This window comes from Carcharhinus amblyrhynchos, chromosome 1 (assembly GCF_965287045.1).
Source record: "Carcharhinus amblyrhynchos chromosome 1, sCarAmb.v2.hapA, whole genome shotgun sequence".
NCBI lineage: Eukaryota > Metazoa > Chordata > Chondrichthyes > Carcharhiniformes > Carcharhinidae > Carcharhinus > Carcharhinus amblyrhynchos.
This window is the reverse complement of record NC_137324.1, coordinates 157,420,882-157,440,241: the sequence shown is the minus strand read 5'-3', so window position 1 is coordinate 157,440,241 and position 19,360 is coordinate 157,420,882. Positions and strand designations below refer to the sequence as shown.

General features: G+C 42.1%; 1 protein-coding gene across 1 annotated transcript in view; it reads right to left on the bottom strand.

Annotated features, from left to right (window-relative positions):
- Nucleotides 1-2,199: 2,199 nt before the first annotated feature.
- mgarpa (mitochondria localized glutamic acid rich protein a) overlaps nucleotides 2,200-19,360 on the bottom strand; it is a 42,748-nt gene continuing 25,587 nt past the window's right edge. The window contains exons 4-5 of the mRNA XM_080194441.1: nucleotides 16,696-16,902; nucleotides 2,200-4,851 (exon numbers count right to left, since the gene is read on the bottom strand). Of these exons, the coding sequence (XP_080050567.1) occupies nucleotides 4,643-4,851; nucleotides 16,696-16,902 (416 nt within the window). The 3' untranslated portion in view covers nucleotides 2,200-4,642. The remainder of the gene's footprint in view (nucleotides 4,852-16,695; nucleotides 16,903-19,360) is intronic.

The window sequence follows — 19,360 nt, the reverse complement described above, 5'->3', positions numbered from 1 at the left end:
CTTGCTGAGTTGCTCTTGCAGAGAGCTGGAACAGACAGAGCGGGCTGAATGGCCTCCTTCTGTGCTGTAACCATTCTAAGATTTTTGATCAGTTTGGTTCAGTTTTTTGATTGGATAGCATTTGCACAGCACAGTAGGCCAAATTGGCCCCTTCTGTACTGGCTGATTATAAGTTTGGATCATAACCTTTGCTGCCATGTTTTTTGGACAGCAGCTGTTAGTATTGATTCTACTTTTCCCATTCAAATCTCCTCTAGGAGATTTCGCCTTGCAGTTCTGTTCTTATAATCTCTGAATCTTCCACCCTATCAAAAACCAATCCTCCTTCTACAACTGTTGTGCCTGGTCAGTTTTTTTTCAATGTGTAGTTCCTTTAAGGCTGCACACACATGCTATGTAACATGAACAAGGTCCGTGCTGTACCTTCCATAGGACCCACAGAACCCATAGAATCCTGCAGTGTAGAAGGAGGCCATTCGGCCCATTATGTCTACATTAACCACCTAGGCCCTATCCCCACAACCCCTTGCATTTACCCTAGCTAGTTCCCCTGACACTTTGGGGCAATTTTAACACGGGCAATCCATCTAACTTGCACATCTTTGGAGTTCTTTCCAGCTGCAGCCTGACAGGAATGGCACCACAGCCATTCCCTTTTGTTCTCTCCTCTGCTCCCCTACATTTCCCTGCCTCTCTACTTACATAAAACTTGTTACATCTCTAACATTCCCAGTTTGAAAATTCATCAACCTAAACCATCTATTTGTTTCTCTCTTCACAGATGCTTTCGGATCTGCTGCGTAGTTCCAGCATTATCTATCACTATCATCATTTGAAATGTTCGTATTAACCTATTCATTTTCCCTGTGATGAAAACTTGACTGATTAAAATCCATAATTTGAATATAGTGCTACCTTTTGCTATTGGATGCAAAAATTTCAACCTGATAGACAATAGGTGACTATCTTTCTAATAATCTTTCTAGGGAGGCACTTATTAACCTTGTTAGTATCCCAAGGGTGATTATAATACAGCACTCTCAGATAGATTGGCTGATTGAGCCTCTGAACTAGGCATTAGTCAGGCTGTATATTACTGCCATACAATCAGCCATTATTACACCGACCTTCACTGATTTTCAAGAGTCAGGTTTACCTCAATTGCATTGATGAGCCTCCAGGCTAAGCTGGAGCTAAGGAAGCAGGAAATTAAATGTTTGCAGCCTCTAAAGAGTTTTACAAGGGGCAGCAAAGTAAATGGCTGCATCCCAGACTACTAATCAGAGAATCAGTTAATGTCTTTGCTATTAATGCCATTTCTGATCATAAAGTCTATGAAGCCTGCACAGTCCAGAACTCTGAATCTCTGGATTCTCACTGCCCTCCACCTGAAGGTGGCAGCTGAGGTAAACAGGGTGGTCAAGAAGGCATATGGCATGCTGGCCTTCATCAGTCGGGGCGTTGAGCATCGGACTTAGAAAATCATGTTGCAACAATTGTATAAGACTTTAGTCAGGCCGCATTTCGAGTAGTGTGTACAATTCTGGTCGCCACACTATCCAGAAGGATGTTGACGCATTGGGAAGGATGCAGAAGAGATTTACCAGGATGTTGACTGGTTTGCAGGATATGGACTATGAAGAAAGGTTGAACAAACCTGGATTGTTTTCATTGGATGGACGGAGGATGAAGGGAGACCTGATAGAGGTTTACAAGATTATGACAGGCTTGGATTGAGTGGATAGTTAAGAGTCTTTTTTCCAGGGTTGAAGTGTCAATTGCTTGGAGACATAGGTTGAAAGTGAGAGGGGGAAAGTTTAAGAGATGTAAAGGGCAAGTTTTTCACACAGAGGGTGTGAATGCCTGAAGCATGTTGCTGGAGATGATGGAAGCAGATTTTATAACCACGTTCAAGAGGCATCTGGATAGATAAATGAATAGGCAGGGAATAGGGGGATATGGACCACATAGAGGCAAGAAAATATTAGATTAGAGAGTACGTTGGCACAGACTTATGGGACCAAAGGGCCTGTTCCTGTGCTGTACTGTTCTTTGTTCTTTATAATGTGTGGCCGTCTCAGTATTGTCTGTTTACATCTGTGCGATCATTTCTCATCTTACTTCACCCTTTTCCCATACCGTACTTACCAAATGTCACATATTCAGAGGTCTCATTAATATTCTCATCTCTAAAAGCACTTAATTTGATCTGATTTATTATTGTCACATGTATTGGGATACAGTGAAAAGTATTGTTTTTTGCACACTATATAGACAAAACATACCATTCATAGAGTATACAGGGGAAAAAACAAAGCAGGAGGTGCAGAATACAGTGTCAGAGAGTTTAAAAGAGTTAGAGAACAGTTTAAAAAGCATAAAATGAGAGTAAAAGATAGAATTAGCCGGTATACTGGGGATACCTCGCAAGAAGTCGCCTCACCCTGGTCCATGGATCTGGACAGCTATTCTCACTTAAGCCAAGACTTTTACTATTAGGAGAAAACCTGGGTCAATCCTACAAAACAGCTTGTCACTGGGGAATGTAATTCATGGGGATCTTTTTAGGTCAGTACACTTATATGTCTAACTGGGAGCATTTGTGCTTAGTGATGCATTGATGCTTGTTTTTATGTATTTGAGAGCTTGTATTTTTGTGTGGTGTTTGTATTTTGTATATTTTGCCTTACCTAGTGTTCACTCACACAAAAACATAGCATCAGGGGCAAACCATTCAGAAACAACCTGCCCAAAGCCTGTTCTGTTATTCAGTCAGGTCTTACTGATCAACTCCAATATCTGTTTTTTCCCATAATCTTTGATACCCTGACCTAACAAAAAACTTTTGGGGAACAAGTTCCAAGATTTCAAGGCCATTTTTATTTGAAAAAATGCTTCTTGATTTCACTTCTAAATGGCTTGGGTATCTACCCTTTATCATTATGAAGATTTTGTTTGAGGCTTTGTATTGCAACACTCATAGTTTTCTTCTTATCTGACTTCATTTCTTGCTTCCATAGATTTGCAGGGAACTATCGTCAGACGTGCCTCCTTGTACACTATGTTCTCTGTCTCTACGCTTCAGGCTGGATTCTCCAACCTCACTTGCAACCAGGGTTCTCCCGTCCTGCTGAAGTGAAGGGAGATTTGGCTGAGTGCCAAATTCTCCAGCCTCGCCAACAGCAGAGTCAGGGTGTGGACAGCTGGAGAATCTAGCCATTGAATTCCTCAACAACTTTAAATATCTCAGTTGGATTACTCAACTTTCTAACCAACTGGAATATGAGCTCTGCTTACAATTAAATCCATTGTGCCCTCATATAATTCTGGTGAATCTACACTGTACATATATAGTGATTTGTATTCAGTAAGAAGTATTACAATATATTAATTATAGTACATTCATAATTCACAATCTATATCGATGATGCAGATATGGGGACTAAATGCAATATTTCCAAATTTAGACAACAGGAGTAGACAAGGTTGTGAGTTGTGAGGAGGATGCAAAGAGACTTCAAGGGATTTAGCTAGGCTAAGTGGGCAAAAACATGGCAGATAGAATACGGAAAAATGTGAAGTTAACCACATTGATAGAAAAACAGGGTAAAAAGTTTATAGTTTTAAAGTACTTAAGAGCATTTCTTAGGTGGTGACAGGTGTTGATGTCCAAATGGATCTGGGTGTCCTTGTTCATGAGTCACTGAAAGCTAACGTACAGACACAGTAAGAATTTAGAACAACAAATGGTATTTTGGCCTTTTTGGCAAGAGGTTTTGAGGACAGGAGTAAAGATGTCTGGCTGCAATTGTACAGAGCCTTACTGAGACCATACCCGGATTGAGACCATACCTGAGTATTGTGTACAGTATTAGTCTCCCTATTTGAGAAAGGATATACTTGCCATAGAGGGAATGCAATGAATGTTCACCAGACTGATTCCTGGGATGGCTGGATTGTCCTATGAGGAATGGTAGGGCTTGTATTCTCTAGAATTTAGAAGAACGAGAGGTGATATCATTGAAACATACAAAATTCTTACAGGGCTCAACAGGGTAGATGCAGGAAGGATGTTTTCCTTGGCTGAGGGTCTAGAACCAAGAGAGACAGTCTCAGAATATGGGGCAGGCTACTTAAGACTGACATAAGAAGGACATTCTTCACTCAAAGGCTGGTGAAACTTTTGGATAAAAACAAAATATTGTAGATGCTGGAAATCTGAAATAAGAACAGAAAATTCTGGAAAAAAAACTCAGCAGGTCTGGCAGCATTTGTGGAAAGAGAAACAGAATTAACATTTCGAGTCCGTATGACTCTTCTTCAGACTTGTGAAAGTGTCTTTCCAAGGGCAAACATAGAAGGAAGTGCAGTTAGAAGGGGATAATGGTGGGATAAAAGGACAAGTACAGAGATGGCCATGTCTCTGATTGAGATGAGGTGGATAGATAAGCCATATGTGAAGGCAAAGTCAAGGGAGTGACCATAGAAATGAGCATTTATTTGGAGGGGAAGGTTCAAGGAGGACAGAAGGACTGTGAAGTCAGAGGAGCAAGGGCAAGGTGAATTGAGATGAAGGTCGAAATAACCCAGGATAATTAGATACTTCAACTGAAGTAAATAATTATTTTTGAGAGGAATTGTTTTAACCTTTGATTTGATCAGCTTCCTCTGGAGCTGCAACCAATGTCTCAGTCTCTCCCTCCAATGGGATGTCTTTGGGTTCTACAAGCGTCGAAGGCCTTGCAGGTTCCTTGGTGGTTTCAGCTTCAGGAACCTTGTCCTCTTCTGATACTGTCTCTGTGTTCTCTTCAGCAGCTTCAACCACTTCAGGAGTCTGGATCTCATCTGCTTCTAATCATAGACCAACATAACCATGTCAAAATATATCAGGACACAGGAACAACTATGCCTAAAGTGAAACTTTGCTTCAGTCAAAATGATGGAGGGTTGTTTGTATCAGAATCTACTGTAACGCAAGGGAATAGATTTTAACTTTGAAGTCAATCAGGAGAAAACTAAAAAAGACTGTTGATTCACTATCACCCTGTATTGCACTATTTAAAGTTTATTCGTGTCACGAGTAGGCTTACACTAGCACTGCAATGTGAAAATCCTCCAGTCACCACACACCTGTTCAGGTACACTGAGGGAGAATTTAGCATGGCCAATGCACCTAACAAGCATGTCTTTCCGATTCTGGTAGGAAACCGGAGCACCTGGAAGAAACCCACACAGAAACGGGGAGAACATGCAGGTTCCACACAGACAGTGATCCAGGCCGGGAATTGAACCCAGGTCCCTGGCGCTGAGAAGCAGCAGTGCTAACCATTGTGCCATCGTGCCGCCCATTGTGGCGCAATGCCAAGATCTATCCTCAGCATTCAAAAAAATGAGAGCAGTGGACTGCAAGGTCCGTTACAAAATCCATATACCCCAGAGGACCCACATTGAAGTTTCAGGCGCTCTAACCTCAGACAAAGCAGTAGGCTGGCACAAAGCCCCAGTGCCAGTGAATCAAGAAAAACAGAACAAATCAGGCAAGCTTCCAATCTGTATTTTGTGAATCTTTCTGGGCATTGAGTGTGTGAGGGAACAAGATAATGAGTAGAGATGCTCCCTACAGTCCAAAGGACCATCAATACCTCCCCTCGCTCACACAAGAAGAATGGCCTCTGTGCTAAGGTGTCACAAGGCAGCTTATGTCAGTGGAGTTTGGAACCTCACTCACATGACACAGCATGTCGAGGGGATGAAGGGAGTGTGCCAATGGGTAAGGAGAGATATATTCAACTTTGAAAGAAGGTTAACGTGATGTGTTTTTATTTTTCTATTCACATCCTTCATTTAATCTGGTTCACTGTAAAGCTTTTCAAACTCTTCCCTTATTGCAAGTAATTAATTTTTAGTTTATATTTTAAAAACATTGATAATAAGTAAACACTCATTCAAGAAAAAATAATTCCAAAGGGACTGAAAGACAAGAAAACAAGAGGGCTAATCTTGGCATCCAGGTTTGGACAGACAGACCTTTCAAAATGTAAAGTAACAAACAAAGCCAACACAATTCCGAAAAGGAAATTAAAATCCAACATTTGCTATTCCACTTGCTGCTATGGTTAGGATCAATGATGGAAAATCCCAGTTTTGAAACTACTATTTCAAATAAACGCAATGAGAAGAGAACTTTGATAAGAGGGGAAAACAAGAGGAATTTAGCAGCAAAGTGCCCAACCTAGCTCAAACAAATTCAAAGCAAAAGTTCAACCCCATTCTGAAGCAAAGGGCAGTCATGCATTAAGACAAATACGGATTGGAAGAGAAGTAGAATGTAACAGAATTCAATCTGAGCCTCCCAGCACAAGAAGAATAGAACTTTACCACTACCCGTCTAATATGGAAAAGGTTCCTGTTGACTTTGGAGAGAGGAGAATTAGCGAAAGGAGCATTGGAAAGGGACCATCCACTTGTCAGATGTTGAAGGTGCGATGACTGTGATTTATGTATTTGTAGTGCAGTACAATATGTGTTTATTGTTGGCATGCATGTGCGTATCTATGTGCATTTATGCATATGTATATTTGTATTCAGGCAGCTTGATTTTCAGGAAATGTACATTTCTGAAGGTAGATTTTCAAAAATCCATTTGGTAGGCAAGTATTTTATGATCTAGCTTATAAATTCTCTTTGGCTTTGAACTTCCCATCCATCATTCCCACCGCACCCCCACCCACCAAAGGTTTTGATGTGAAATATACCTGACATTTTATTCCTGATTGCACTCTCTGTGCTGACCCACACACCTAACTTGGCATCTATATGTGGATAAAGAAGCAACTTATATTCTTTTGGCAGCACACAGAATGATCTTAAATAACCCTGAATAAGAGGCCTAAGGAGTTTTTGAAGTTTATTTATTAGTGGCTTACACTAACATTGCAACGAAGTTATTGTGAAAATCCTCTCGTTGCCATGCTCCAGCACCTGTTTGGGTGCACTGCGGGAGAATTTAGCACGGCCAACGCACCGAACCAGAACATCTTTCAGACTGTGGGAGTAAACCGGAGCGCCTGGAGGAAACCCATGCAGACACGGGGAGAACACGTAGGCTCCATACAGGCGGTGGCCCAGGCCGTGAATCAAGCCAGGTCCCTGGCGCTATGAGGCAGCAGTGCTAACCATTGTGTCACCATGACACCCGGAGTGATACCTGACCCACACTTATTAAATCTTATTGTATGTTTTTACATCAGGTTATTTTTAATTTGGATGTATTTCCAAAGGCAAGGTGCCATTTAATTGAGAAATTACTTGCTTTCATCTCCTTACTGTATTCTAAAAAATGTGTCCTTCATCAATTCATCATGATTGACAAATCTATTGGAATTTTTTGGTGGTGTAACTAGTAGGGTTGACTGAGGAGAGCAAGTGGATGTCATTTATTTAGACTTTCAGAAGACTTCCAACAAGGTCTCACGTAACAGACTATTACGTAAAGTTAAAGCACATAGGGATTGCAGGTAATATCTTGAGATAGATAGAAAGCTGGTTAGTAGATAGGAAGAAAAGAGTTGGCATAAATGGGTCATTTTCTGATTGGCAGTCAGTGACGAGTAGGGTTCCGCAGGGATCTCTGGTAGGGTCCCAACTGTCCACATATATTAATGATTTGGAAGAGGGAACTGAATGTATTATTTCCAGATTTGCAGATGATACAAAGTTGGTTCAGAGGGTGAGCTGTGAGGAAGATGCAGAGATGCTTCAGCGTGATTTAGACAGGCTGAGTGTGTGGGCATCTGCATGGCAGTTGCAGTATAATGTGGATAAATGTGATGCTATCCACTTCGGTAGCAATAATAGGACAGATTATTACTCAAATGGGTGTAAATTGAGAGAGATGGATAATCAACGAGACCTTGGAGTCCTCGTGCATCAGTCACTGAAAGTAAGCACCCAGATACAGCAGGGAGTAAAGGCAAATGGTATGTTGGCCTTCATAGCGAGAGGATTTGATTATAGAACAGGGGTGTTTTGATGAAATTGTATAGGGCATTGGTGAGGCCATACCTGCAGTATTGTGTGCAGATTTGGTGTCTTTATCTGAGGAAGGATGTCCTGCAATGGACAGAGCACAGTGAAGGTTTACCAGGCTGATTCCTGGGATGGTAAGTCTGTCATGTGAGGACAGGCTAAGTCAGTTAGGACTATATTCTCTGGAGTTTAGAAGAGTGAGATGGGATCTCGTAGTAACTTATAAAATTCTAACAAGTTTAGACAGGGTAGATTCAGAAAGAATGTAATTAGTAGATGGTGGGGGAGTCCAGAACTAGGGGTCATAGTTTGAGGATAGGGGGTAACACTTTTAGAATTGAGGTGAGGAGAAATTTCTTCACCCAGAGGGTAATGGGTGTCTGGAATTCACTACCACTGAATGTAATTGAGGCCAAAATGTTGTCTGATTTCAAGATGAAATTAGATATAGCTCTTGGAGCTAAAGGGATCAATGGCTATAGGAGGAAGAGGGGGGAATCAGGATATTAAATTCGATGACCAGCCATGATCAAAATCAATGGCAGAACAGGCTCAAAGGGCCACATGGCCCACTCCTGCTTCTAGTTTCTGTTTCTAGTCCAATTTTTTGGCCAATATACAATTTATACAGCTTAAAATAATTCACCATTGCAACTACACTCTGAGAATATTAATCTCAGTTTCCAGGTAAAGCAATGAAATGGAGGGTCAATGTTTCTTTGCCCAAAAGACAGGCGGCACAATGGCACAGTGGTTAGCGCTGCTGCCAAAAGCACTAGGGACCTGGTTCGATTCCTGACTTGGGTCACCGCCTGTGAAGTCTGCATGTCCTCCCTGTGTCTGCGTGGGTTTCCTCTGGGTGCTCTGGTTTCTTCCCCCAGTCTGAAAGACATGATGGTTAGGTGCATTGGCCATGCTAAATCAGTGTACCTGAACAGGTGCCAGAGTGAGGCGACTAGGGGATTTTCACAGTGACTTCATTGCAGTGTTAATGTAAGCCTACTTGTGACACTAATAAATAAACTTTAAAAAGATGTAACTAATGTCAGATCCCCAGTCAACCTACTTGCAAAGCTGAAGCCACTATCAGACTCCCTCTGCTGGGAAATCAAAAACTAGGAGCTTTAAATATAAGATAGTCACTAATAAGTCCAATAAATAATTCAGGAGAAGTCTTTTAGGGAGTGGTGAGAATGTGGAACATTGTTTCACAAGGAGTGGTTGAGTGAATGGCAGAGATGCATTGAAGAGAAATTAGACAAGTACATGAGGAAGAGAAAAATAGAAGGATATGTTGAGATGGAGTAAATGGAGCGGGAGGCATAAAAACCAGTAAATACCTGTTGGGATTGAATGACTTGTTTTTGCCTTGTAAATTCTGTACAGGATGCTGTCAGATTGTCACGGTGTGGCTCTGATGCTAACCATGCAAACTAGAGACAAAGAGCGGGATTTTCAGCTGCACAAGCTCCAACACTGGAAATTCCCACCCGAGGTCAACAGGGTGGCACAGTGGTTAGCACTGCTGCCTCACAGCGCCAGGGACCCAGGTTCAATTCCAGCCTCGGATCACTGTCCAAGTGGAGTTCGCACATTCCCCCTGTGTCTGCGTGGGCTTCCTCCTACAGTCCAAAGATGTGCAGGTTAGGTTGATTGGCCATGCTAAATTGCCCCTTTAGTGTCAGGAGGGCTAGCAGGGTAACCGCATTGAGTTACGGGAAAAGGGTCTAGGGTGGGATTGTTGTCAGTGCAGGCTCAATGGGCTGAATGGCCTCCTTCTGCACAATAGGGATTCTATTCTATGACTTTTGCAATGGTCCGCTGAATTTTCTGTCCCGCCTGCTGCGATTCCCGAAGCGGGCAGGATGGGAAAATTCTGCCCAAAATTAAACACCGTGGGATGACAAGTAATGGTTTAGTGAAGCATAAAGCTAGGAGAAACCACACTCAACATCGAGTCTCACAGCCAGATGATGAGTGTTGCTTTACGTTGACCAGCATTTCCATTTACAAGAAATCTTTGGTTACAAGCTGTTCTTCCAAGATATCAGATGAGTAACTCAATACTTCCAGTAATGGCTCACAAGAGAAATATAGTACAGCTAGAGTCTTGTCATTAAAGCTTTCTGTCTCCCTGTGTCTGCGTGGGTTTCCTCTGGGTGCTCCAGCTTCCTCCCACAGTCCAAAGATATGCGGGTTAGGTTGACTGGCCACATTAAATTGACCCTAGTGTCAAGGGGATGAGCAGAGCAAATGCAAAGGGTTGCAGGAATAGGGCCTGGTGGGATTATGGTCAATACAGACTTGATGGGCTGAATGGCCTCCTTCTGGAGGGATTCTATTATTCTATAATTTTATATTCCTTAACTAATGATGTGAATACAGGATATTGAGGCGTAGAATTAATAGAACAAGTTCCACGTGCCCAATAATCCTATCAAAATGCTATACCCGAAGGCTGGAGGAGACAATGGGCAGCTGAAATATTGTGAAATGGAGGGTCCTCGGTTTGATTGCCCATCTGAGCTCTGCCACCTGATTTCAGCCAAGTTGGCAGAAGGGATGTTACAATAGTCTCCACATTCCTCAGCCACAAGAATAAAATTTCACAGGATCCTTGTTCTTGACCCCTATCCAGCAATCCCTTCTACAGCTGCACACATTACATAGAATTACATGGAAACTACACAGCACAGAAACAAGCTATTGGGCCTAACTGGTCTCTGCTGATATTTATGCTCTCTCTTACCTCACCCACCACCCCGCCACCACCACCTCTCCCATCTTTATTGAACCCTATCAGCAAATCCTTCTTCTTCTTGTATGTGTTTGTGAGAAATTTCTTCACCCAGAGGGTATCCAGCCTAAGGAATTTACTACCACAAAAAGTAGTTGAGGCCAAAATGTTCAAAGTTTTCAAGAAGCAGTTAGATATAGCACTTGAGGTGAAGGGGATCAAAGCGTATAGGGGGAAGGTGGGATGAGGCTATTGGGTTGGATGATCAGCCATGATCATAATGACTGGCAGAGAAGACTCAAAGGACCAATTGGCCTTCTCATGCCCCTATTTTTTATGTTTCTATCTAGTTTCGCCTTGAATGTATCTGGACTATTTACCTCAATTACTTCTTGTGGTAGTATGTTCCACATTCTTACCACTTTCCTGTATTCTCTGTTGGATTTATTGATGATTTTGTCCACATGAGTGTCTGCTGTACACCTAGTTTCATAATCTTAAAGATTTCTATCAGGTCACCCCTCTTCACCTTCTCTTTGTTTGGAGAAAAGCATCTTGGCTTATCCAACATTTCCAGATAGTTAAAACTGCTCAGTTCTGTTACTACACTTGTGAATTTTTCTTACACCTTCTATTTCCTTTTTATATAGAACTGTTGAAGGTAGGATTGACCTTGGCTGTGAAACTTCCCACAGCAAAAGAACTCAGCTCAGAAATGAAGAATGACATCTTCTGGAATATGTCACTATATGAATGGCAGTATGCCAGGGCTGTGCATTGGCACAATGGTTAACATTACTGTCTCACAGTGCCAGGGACCTGGCTTCGATTCCCGGCTTGGGTCACTGTCTGTACAGAGTCTGCATACTCTCAAAATGTCTGGATAGGTTTCCTCCTGGTGCTCCAGTTTTCTCCCACAGTTCGAAAGACGTGCCGGTTAGAATCATCATAGAATCCCTACAGTGCAGACGGAGGCCATTTGGCCCATCGAGTCTGCACTGGCCACAATCCTACCCAGGCCCTATTCCTGTAACCCCATGTATTGACCCTGCTCATCTCCTGACACTAGAGTCAATTTATCATGGCCAATCAACCTAACCCGCACATCTTTGGACTGTGGGGGGAAATTGGAGCACCTGAAGGAAACCCAAACAGGGACACGGAGAACATGCAAACTCCACACAGACAGTGACCCAAGGCTGGGATTGAACCTGGGTCCCTGGCGCTGCTGAATCGGTTGGACTAAAACCTGGTGTTGTCAGACTTTTTGCTCTGAGTCTGCAGTGCCAACACTGCTAGGTGCATTGGCCATGCTCAATTCTCCCTCAGTGTACCTGAATAGACATCAGAGTGCGAGACTGGGGGATTTTCACAGTAACTTTACTGCACTGTTAATGTAAGCCAACTCAGAAACCAGTAAACTTTCTAATTTCTAATTGCACCGCCTGGGCCGTAACCTGGAGTGCAGTGGATTGTCCATCCCTTTATGGGTTTTAATGGAATTAAAATGGATGAGTTCTCTATGGAGTTCACAATCCACTCTCCCAGGTTACTGTCTGGGCAGCCAAGTTGGGAATTATATCCACTGAATGAAGAGCAATCTGTTTTCATTCCAAAAGAGAACAGAACACAGAAAGAGTTACCTTCGGCCAGTCCTAACGTTCAGTGGTAGGTGTGAAATAAGTCTCCAAACTATCCTTCAAGTTGCATACAGAATACACGCAATACAAACATATGAAGTCAGAGCAGAACGAGGCCATTCAGCCCCTGAGCCTACTCCAGCATTTAATGAGATGGCTGATCTGATAGTGGCCTTAATTCCACTTTCTGGTCTACCTGCTATGACCTTTCACCCCTTCGTCAATAAAGAATCTGTCCAACTCGGTCTTAAAAATATTCAATGACGCTGGCTTCACTCCAACTCTGTACAGAGTTCTGTAAGCTCTCTCTATTTAAATAGCATGGTGCTTTTCTGTTCTTTTTGCCAAAGTGGACAAGTTCACATTTTCCTGCATTATACTCCATCTGTCAATATTTTGCCTACACACTTAACCTATCTATATCCCTTAGCAGACTCCTTAAATCCCCTTCACAACTTACTCTCCTACCTATCTTTGTGGCATCAGCAAATTTGGCAACGGTACACTTGGTCCCTTCATCTAAGTCGTCGATATAGATTGTAAATTTACTACTATCCTCTTCTTCACTGCATACCTTTAAAACTATGCCCTTTACACCTAACTGGACTCATTAATATATATCAAAAAGTGTAATGGTCCTAATACCAAAATTGCAGGATTGTACTATAAACCTTCCTCCAGTTGGGAAAACAATCGTTCATCATTACTCAGATAAGATAAAGGCTGAATACTGCAGATGCTGGAACCTGAAACAAAAACAATAGATGCTGGAAAATCTCAGCAAGTCTGACAGCATCTGTGGAGAGAAAATAGAGCCAACGTTTTGAGTCAGGATGACCCTTCGTCAGAGCTGGCTTTTGGCAGTTGCATTCCCCTATGCCTGAAAGGAAGAGGAAAAAGTTTCTTGTTAAGGTGTCCGATGAGGCAAATAATTAAATGAAACTGAGGATAAAGGCAGCTTTGAGATGGAGTGAGTCGATGCTGCTGAAGAGAGATATCAAGTGTGTGCATATGGTGGCATGTGGCACTGAGTGTGGATCTCAGGATGCAGCGGGAACAGCAATCCAAGGAACCTTGTCATTGAACGTTGAGTTGACAAGCTTTGACGAAGGCTCGTACAAAACGCTGGCTCTGTTCTTTCTCCACAGATGCTGTCAGACCTACTGTTGTCTCTCCACAGATGCTGTCAGACCTACTGAGATTTTCCAGCATTTTCTGTTTTGGTTCATCGTTACTCTTTGCTTTCTGTATCTTAGCCAATTGTTTTTCCATATCGCCAACGCCCCTTTAACCCCATGGCCACTGTTTAGCCCACAAATCTATTTTGCCTTTTAGAAAGTCTCTACATCAATTACACTGCCCTTGTCGGCCTCTCCATTACTTCATCAAAAAAAACAATCAAAAATTTGTCAGAGATAATTTGCCTTCAACAAAATCTGTGCTGGCTGTCATTTATTAACCCATATTTTTCTATATTTATTATTGTCTCCACACCACTGACAGCTGACTGGTTACAGTTATCAGGTTTACGTCACTCCTCTATTTTGAGCAGGGGTGTAACATTTTATACCTTCTAGTGCTCTGGCACCAGTCCCATATCAAAGGCCTACATGAAGAATATGACTAGAATCTCAGTATTTCCACCTGTCACCCTGTAATCTAGGATTCAGCCAGACTGGTTGACTTTCCTACTTTGAACATCTTGGAAACAAGCATAGAACCATTCTGGTCTGCAGGGCTCAGTAACTCACTGGATGAATTCTTTCGACTACTGAACCAACTCCACATTATGATGTGGAGATGCCAATGTTGAACTGGGGTGGGCACGGTAAGAAGTCTCACAACACCAGGTTAAAGACCAACAGGTTTATTTGGAATCATGAGTTTTCAGAGCACTGCTCCTTCATCAGGTGAGTGAAGCATCAGAGGAAGGAGCAGTGCTCCAAAAGCTTGTGATTCCAAAAAAAGCTGTTGGACTTTAACCTGGTGTTGTGAGACTTCTTACCAAACTCCACTTTCGGCATTTTAATTGTTTCTACAAATATTTAACCAACTGGTATTGACAACATTTCTAAGACCATCCTTCAAATGCTACACACAAAGAGGCAAGTTCTTCAATCGTTATTCAGTTAGTTATCTTTACATGAAGAAAAGGAAATGATGTGGATTCTGTGACCAGAATACACTGTTCCATGATCATCATTATTTCCATATGATCATTCCTAATATGTGACACTCAATTCTGTTATATACAATTCCTTATTTTAATTCCTATAACCTGCTCATTCTGTACATATACTGAGAACTGAGACCATAGAAATGCCACCTGTGAAATGTGGCATAGTTGAAGATTATAATGATGTTAGATCAGAGTGGAGCCTTTCTCAACTGCCTGTGGTAACATTTCACGGAATATTTATTTGGGAGATTACATAAATTTGTTGTACAAAGTCCTTCCTACCTAATACAAATTGTATATCCGAGGCAAGGTCTTCCCTCCTCCCCTATTTTCTTAAGTCCTGAATGTTACTACACAGAACAGATTGGCCACACTGGCCCATACATTCAGATTTTATTTCAGTGAATACTAGACCATAAAGCTTGTTGTGAGGGGACATTTAGAGGTGTCTGCCATTTCTTAGACCTGCCCTTGAATGTTTAGGTTTTTACATTTAATCAAGTTATTGAAAACTGATAACATTGCAGGGAAACAGGGAGATGTGCGAACAAGCAACTGTAACCAATCGGTTTGAAGGATTGTGAAAATAACAGCACAAGAACTGAGATGGAAATGTAAACAAGAAAGAACTAAGTGTCAAATCAACAACAATAAGATAAACATAGGGGAGAAAAGATTAGATTAAGTGGGAAATAAGACAACAGGGAAAAGTAAAAGTTTATTTTTTGTTTTAAATTTTACGATTTTTAGATCTCCAACAAATAAAACTTGGAGGAATGAGATTTCACATCTGTAACCAGTAATTTTCTGTGCGAGAGCAGTTGATTGGCAGTAATTAATACTTCTCACATAGTTAAGAGAGCAGTTGGACAAGAATAGTTAAGACTTCACTTGGTGTGGTGAGCTTAGTTCATATCCACCATGCAAATGCAGCAATTTCAAAGCAACCAATGCATTTTAATAGTAAGGCAGACTGCAATGTGCCATTTTTGCAGAGTTATCCAACAGAGCTGTGCAACTTCCTCGGACATTTGAGTTTAACTGCGCATATGTCTCTCACCTTAAGTTGCTGTACCATACTGGCAAAGGCCAGTAGACTCAGCATTATTTTGACAGCAAAATCTGGGTCATTATTATTTTCCATAATTATTATACAATGTAATTGTGACAACTTAGACCAATGGTTGTCGTAAACTATATGTACAAGATGATGAAAACCCATACATTGATACAAGTAGGTAAATGTTTTAACCATCCAACATGATAGCATTTCTACAGTTTATAGAAGTTATCAATAATTTCTGCATACATTATATATTTTGTATATACAGTATTACCAATAAAATACCATCATTAGGTTCTAAACGTAGAAGGGCATATCAACATATGCAGATGATTGTTCAAGTTACCAAGAGGAAACTTTACAAAAGCCACTGACTGGTGAGTAAATGTTAGTTCCTAAATTGCTCCATGTGTTAGTGCTTGCATTTCATGCAAAAGACTATTAGTCTGTCACCGCAAAAGAATGTGAGTCTGGGAAGCTTCAGAGAATTCAAGAGCAGGTAAAATGTTCTCCTATTGTCAGCCTACAATAGCTGCATTTCACAAAATTGTTTTTAAAAATCCACAGAACACACCCAGATCTTATTAAAGGAAATTGTCATATTTATATATTAAATAATTATCAAATGCAGAAAAGGAATTATGAAAATATATTGAAGTTTTGTTTGATTTATAAAATATTATTCTACTCACTGGCATATTTTCTGCAGTTAGATCATAACAATATAAATTGGGCTCAAATTAATTTTCTAAACTGATACAATGATATTAGATTATTGAGTATCCAGTCAATTTGATTTAGGAATGTCTTCCTATCTCAGTTTTAGCCAATGATATATCCTTTATTTTTTTGGCTACACTTATTTAAGATACCATATTATGTTGTTAAGAGCCTGAAATGTGTGGAACAAAAGTTATAATAGCTTACACCTCAGGCAAATTCAACCTGCATAGGCTGACAAAGGGGACATCCATCTACTGAGGGAAAGGTAAGCCGATGATATATTTCTATTGAAATATATGATTTCTGGCTGGAGGGGTTGTTTAACCTTTTGGCGAAGTTGGTGGTGGCAGAACTTCTATCTCTTCCTCTTCCAGTGTAGCCTCTCCCTCCAATGGGTTATCCTTGGGTTCCACAACTGCTGCAGGGATTTCAGGTTCCTCGACACTTTCAGGGCCTTTGACCTCTTCTGTCACTGGCTCTGAGGACTCTCCACTAGTTTCAACAACTTCAGGAGGCTGGACTTCATCCGATTCTAACATCAGACCAACATAGGCATGTCAAAGCACATCCAGACTCAGTAATAGTAACATTTAAAGAGGAACTTCATCCCAGATAGGCTGATGCAGGGCTGTTTGAGCAGTGGGCACTGTTTGTATTGGACACTCTGATCTGATACCACACCATACAGACCATACCCCATGGTGAAATCTCAATTTGTGCTGCATTTCCCATTATTATGTCAGCTGTCGTAGACCAAGGAATAAGTCATAGAACCCAGAAACAAGAGTAGGTTGTTCGGCTCTTCGAGCCTGCTCCACCGTTCCTTTTGATCATGGCTGATTTTCGTATTCAATATCCTGATCCCCCTTCCCCCATATTCCTTGATCCCTTTGGCCCCAAGAGCTATGTCTAATTTCTTCTTGAAATCAGACAATGCTTTGGCCTCGACTACATTCTGTGATAGCAAATTCCACACATTTACCACACTCTGGGTGAAGAAATTTCTCCTCACCTCTGTTCTGAAAGGTCCTTATCCTCAAACTATGACCCATAGTTCTGGACTTCCCCACCATGGAATCCGGGAAACTCTATAGTGCAGAAGAAGGCCATTCAGACCATCGAATCTGCACTGACAACAATCCCACCTAGATCCTATCCCCGTAACCCCACATATTTACCCCACTAATCCCTCTAACCTATGCATCCCGGGACACTAAGGGGCAATTGAACATGGCCAATGCACCTAACCCGCACATCTTTTGGACTGTGGGAGGAAACCAGAACAGCCAGAAGAAACCCATGCAGACATGGGGAGAATGTGCAAACGCCACACAGACAGTGACCCAAGCCGGGAAATGAACCCAAGACCCCGGCACTGGGAGGCAGCATTGCTAATCACTGCGCCACTGTGCCACACCATTGGGAACAGTTTTTCTGAATCTGTCCTGTCTAACCCTGTTAAAATTTTATACTTTCTATGAGAGTCCCCTCACTCTTATAAATTCCAGTGAATATAATCCTAACCAACTTAGTCTCTCCTCATGTGACAGACCTGCCCTCCAGGAATCAGCCTGGTAAACCTTCACAGTCTATACCAAGGACATCCTTCCTCAAATGAGGACAGCCAATCAATCTAATCCGAATCAATAGCCAGTCAATCTTGCTGAGAATGGAATTTATGTGGGCAACAGGAGGAAACAGGATCATAATGAGCAGCAATGCTCACTACATTCTCGCAGCCTATTATTTCACACAAAAGGAATGGCCACTGGGACAATGGCTGGGATTTCGTGCCCTCATTTGCTATGGACGCAGTGGCAACCTGGACCCCAAATCCCCGAGATTCCAGAAACAAGAATCTCGATGGTTGGGATCAGAAAGGTTAGGAACCTCATTTTAAAAAATGATCCCATCATTAAAGCACTTCTCCGCTGTATTGTCCCCACACATTGGAATTTCCCCCACATTAGCAAGCTTTACAACATATCTGGCACAAGGCCAACAGAACAAGCCGGGCACAGGTAAGTACAGCCCCTGGGGAGAGAGAGAGAGACATGCCTGGCAGTGTCCCCAGGTGGCAGTGCCAAGGGTGGCCCTTCTAGGGGGCTCCATGAGAGGAGGTTCCCTCTGTCTATGGGGGTGTGTTGCCTTTACGTGGGGGGGGGGGGGGGGGGGGTGGTGAGGGCAGTTCTTTTTTTTAAATTCGGAGCATCCTTTAAAAAGGGAGCCCCAATCTTGGGATTCTTGGCTTTGCCAGCTTTTCCAGGCATGACCTGCCAGCGTGATGGCGTGGGCCACACCTCCATTTTCTTTTACACCGAGGGGTGGATTATCTGGCAAGAAATGCTGGCTGTGCAGCTGCGTGCTGGCTTTCGCACCCGAGCCAGCACTTGGCACAAAAATGATAAAATTCCGCCCAATGTGCCAGAGGGCAACGTGCATCAAAGAAACCAGGGAGACATAGCATGTGGAGGAGATGAGGGCTGCATATTGGAGGAGGGAAATTCAGTTCTAATAGAAATACATGTCAAAGTTGAGAGGAAGTCCCCTGCAATACTAAGCCCCCGAAGGGATGTTGCCCCTGTCTGTAGCATCTCCGACCAGGAGATTTGCTGTCATGGTACGTTATGCTGTAGGAATACTGCACCAGAAATTCCCACAGCAAACAGCACTGCATCATCATCAGGCACAAATTGGTAATAACAGAGCACTCCCTATCCATGATGATGACTGGGGTGAAGTTTCCCATCAAAATCACAAACACACAATATACCACTTAGAAGCCTCCATACCAAATTAATCTGCCATGCTAAAGGCATGCAAATCATAGAAAAAGAAATGACAGTCATTAGCCTGAACTTAAAACTGGAGTGGAGAAGGAAAAGGCAAACGACAAGACTGACAGACAGTAATTCCCCTCTTTATACAATATCTCCAGCAGTTAAATCGGGAATGTTATAGTAGGGCCCATGTTATAAGGACCCTGAGGA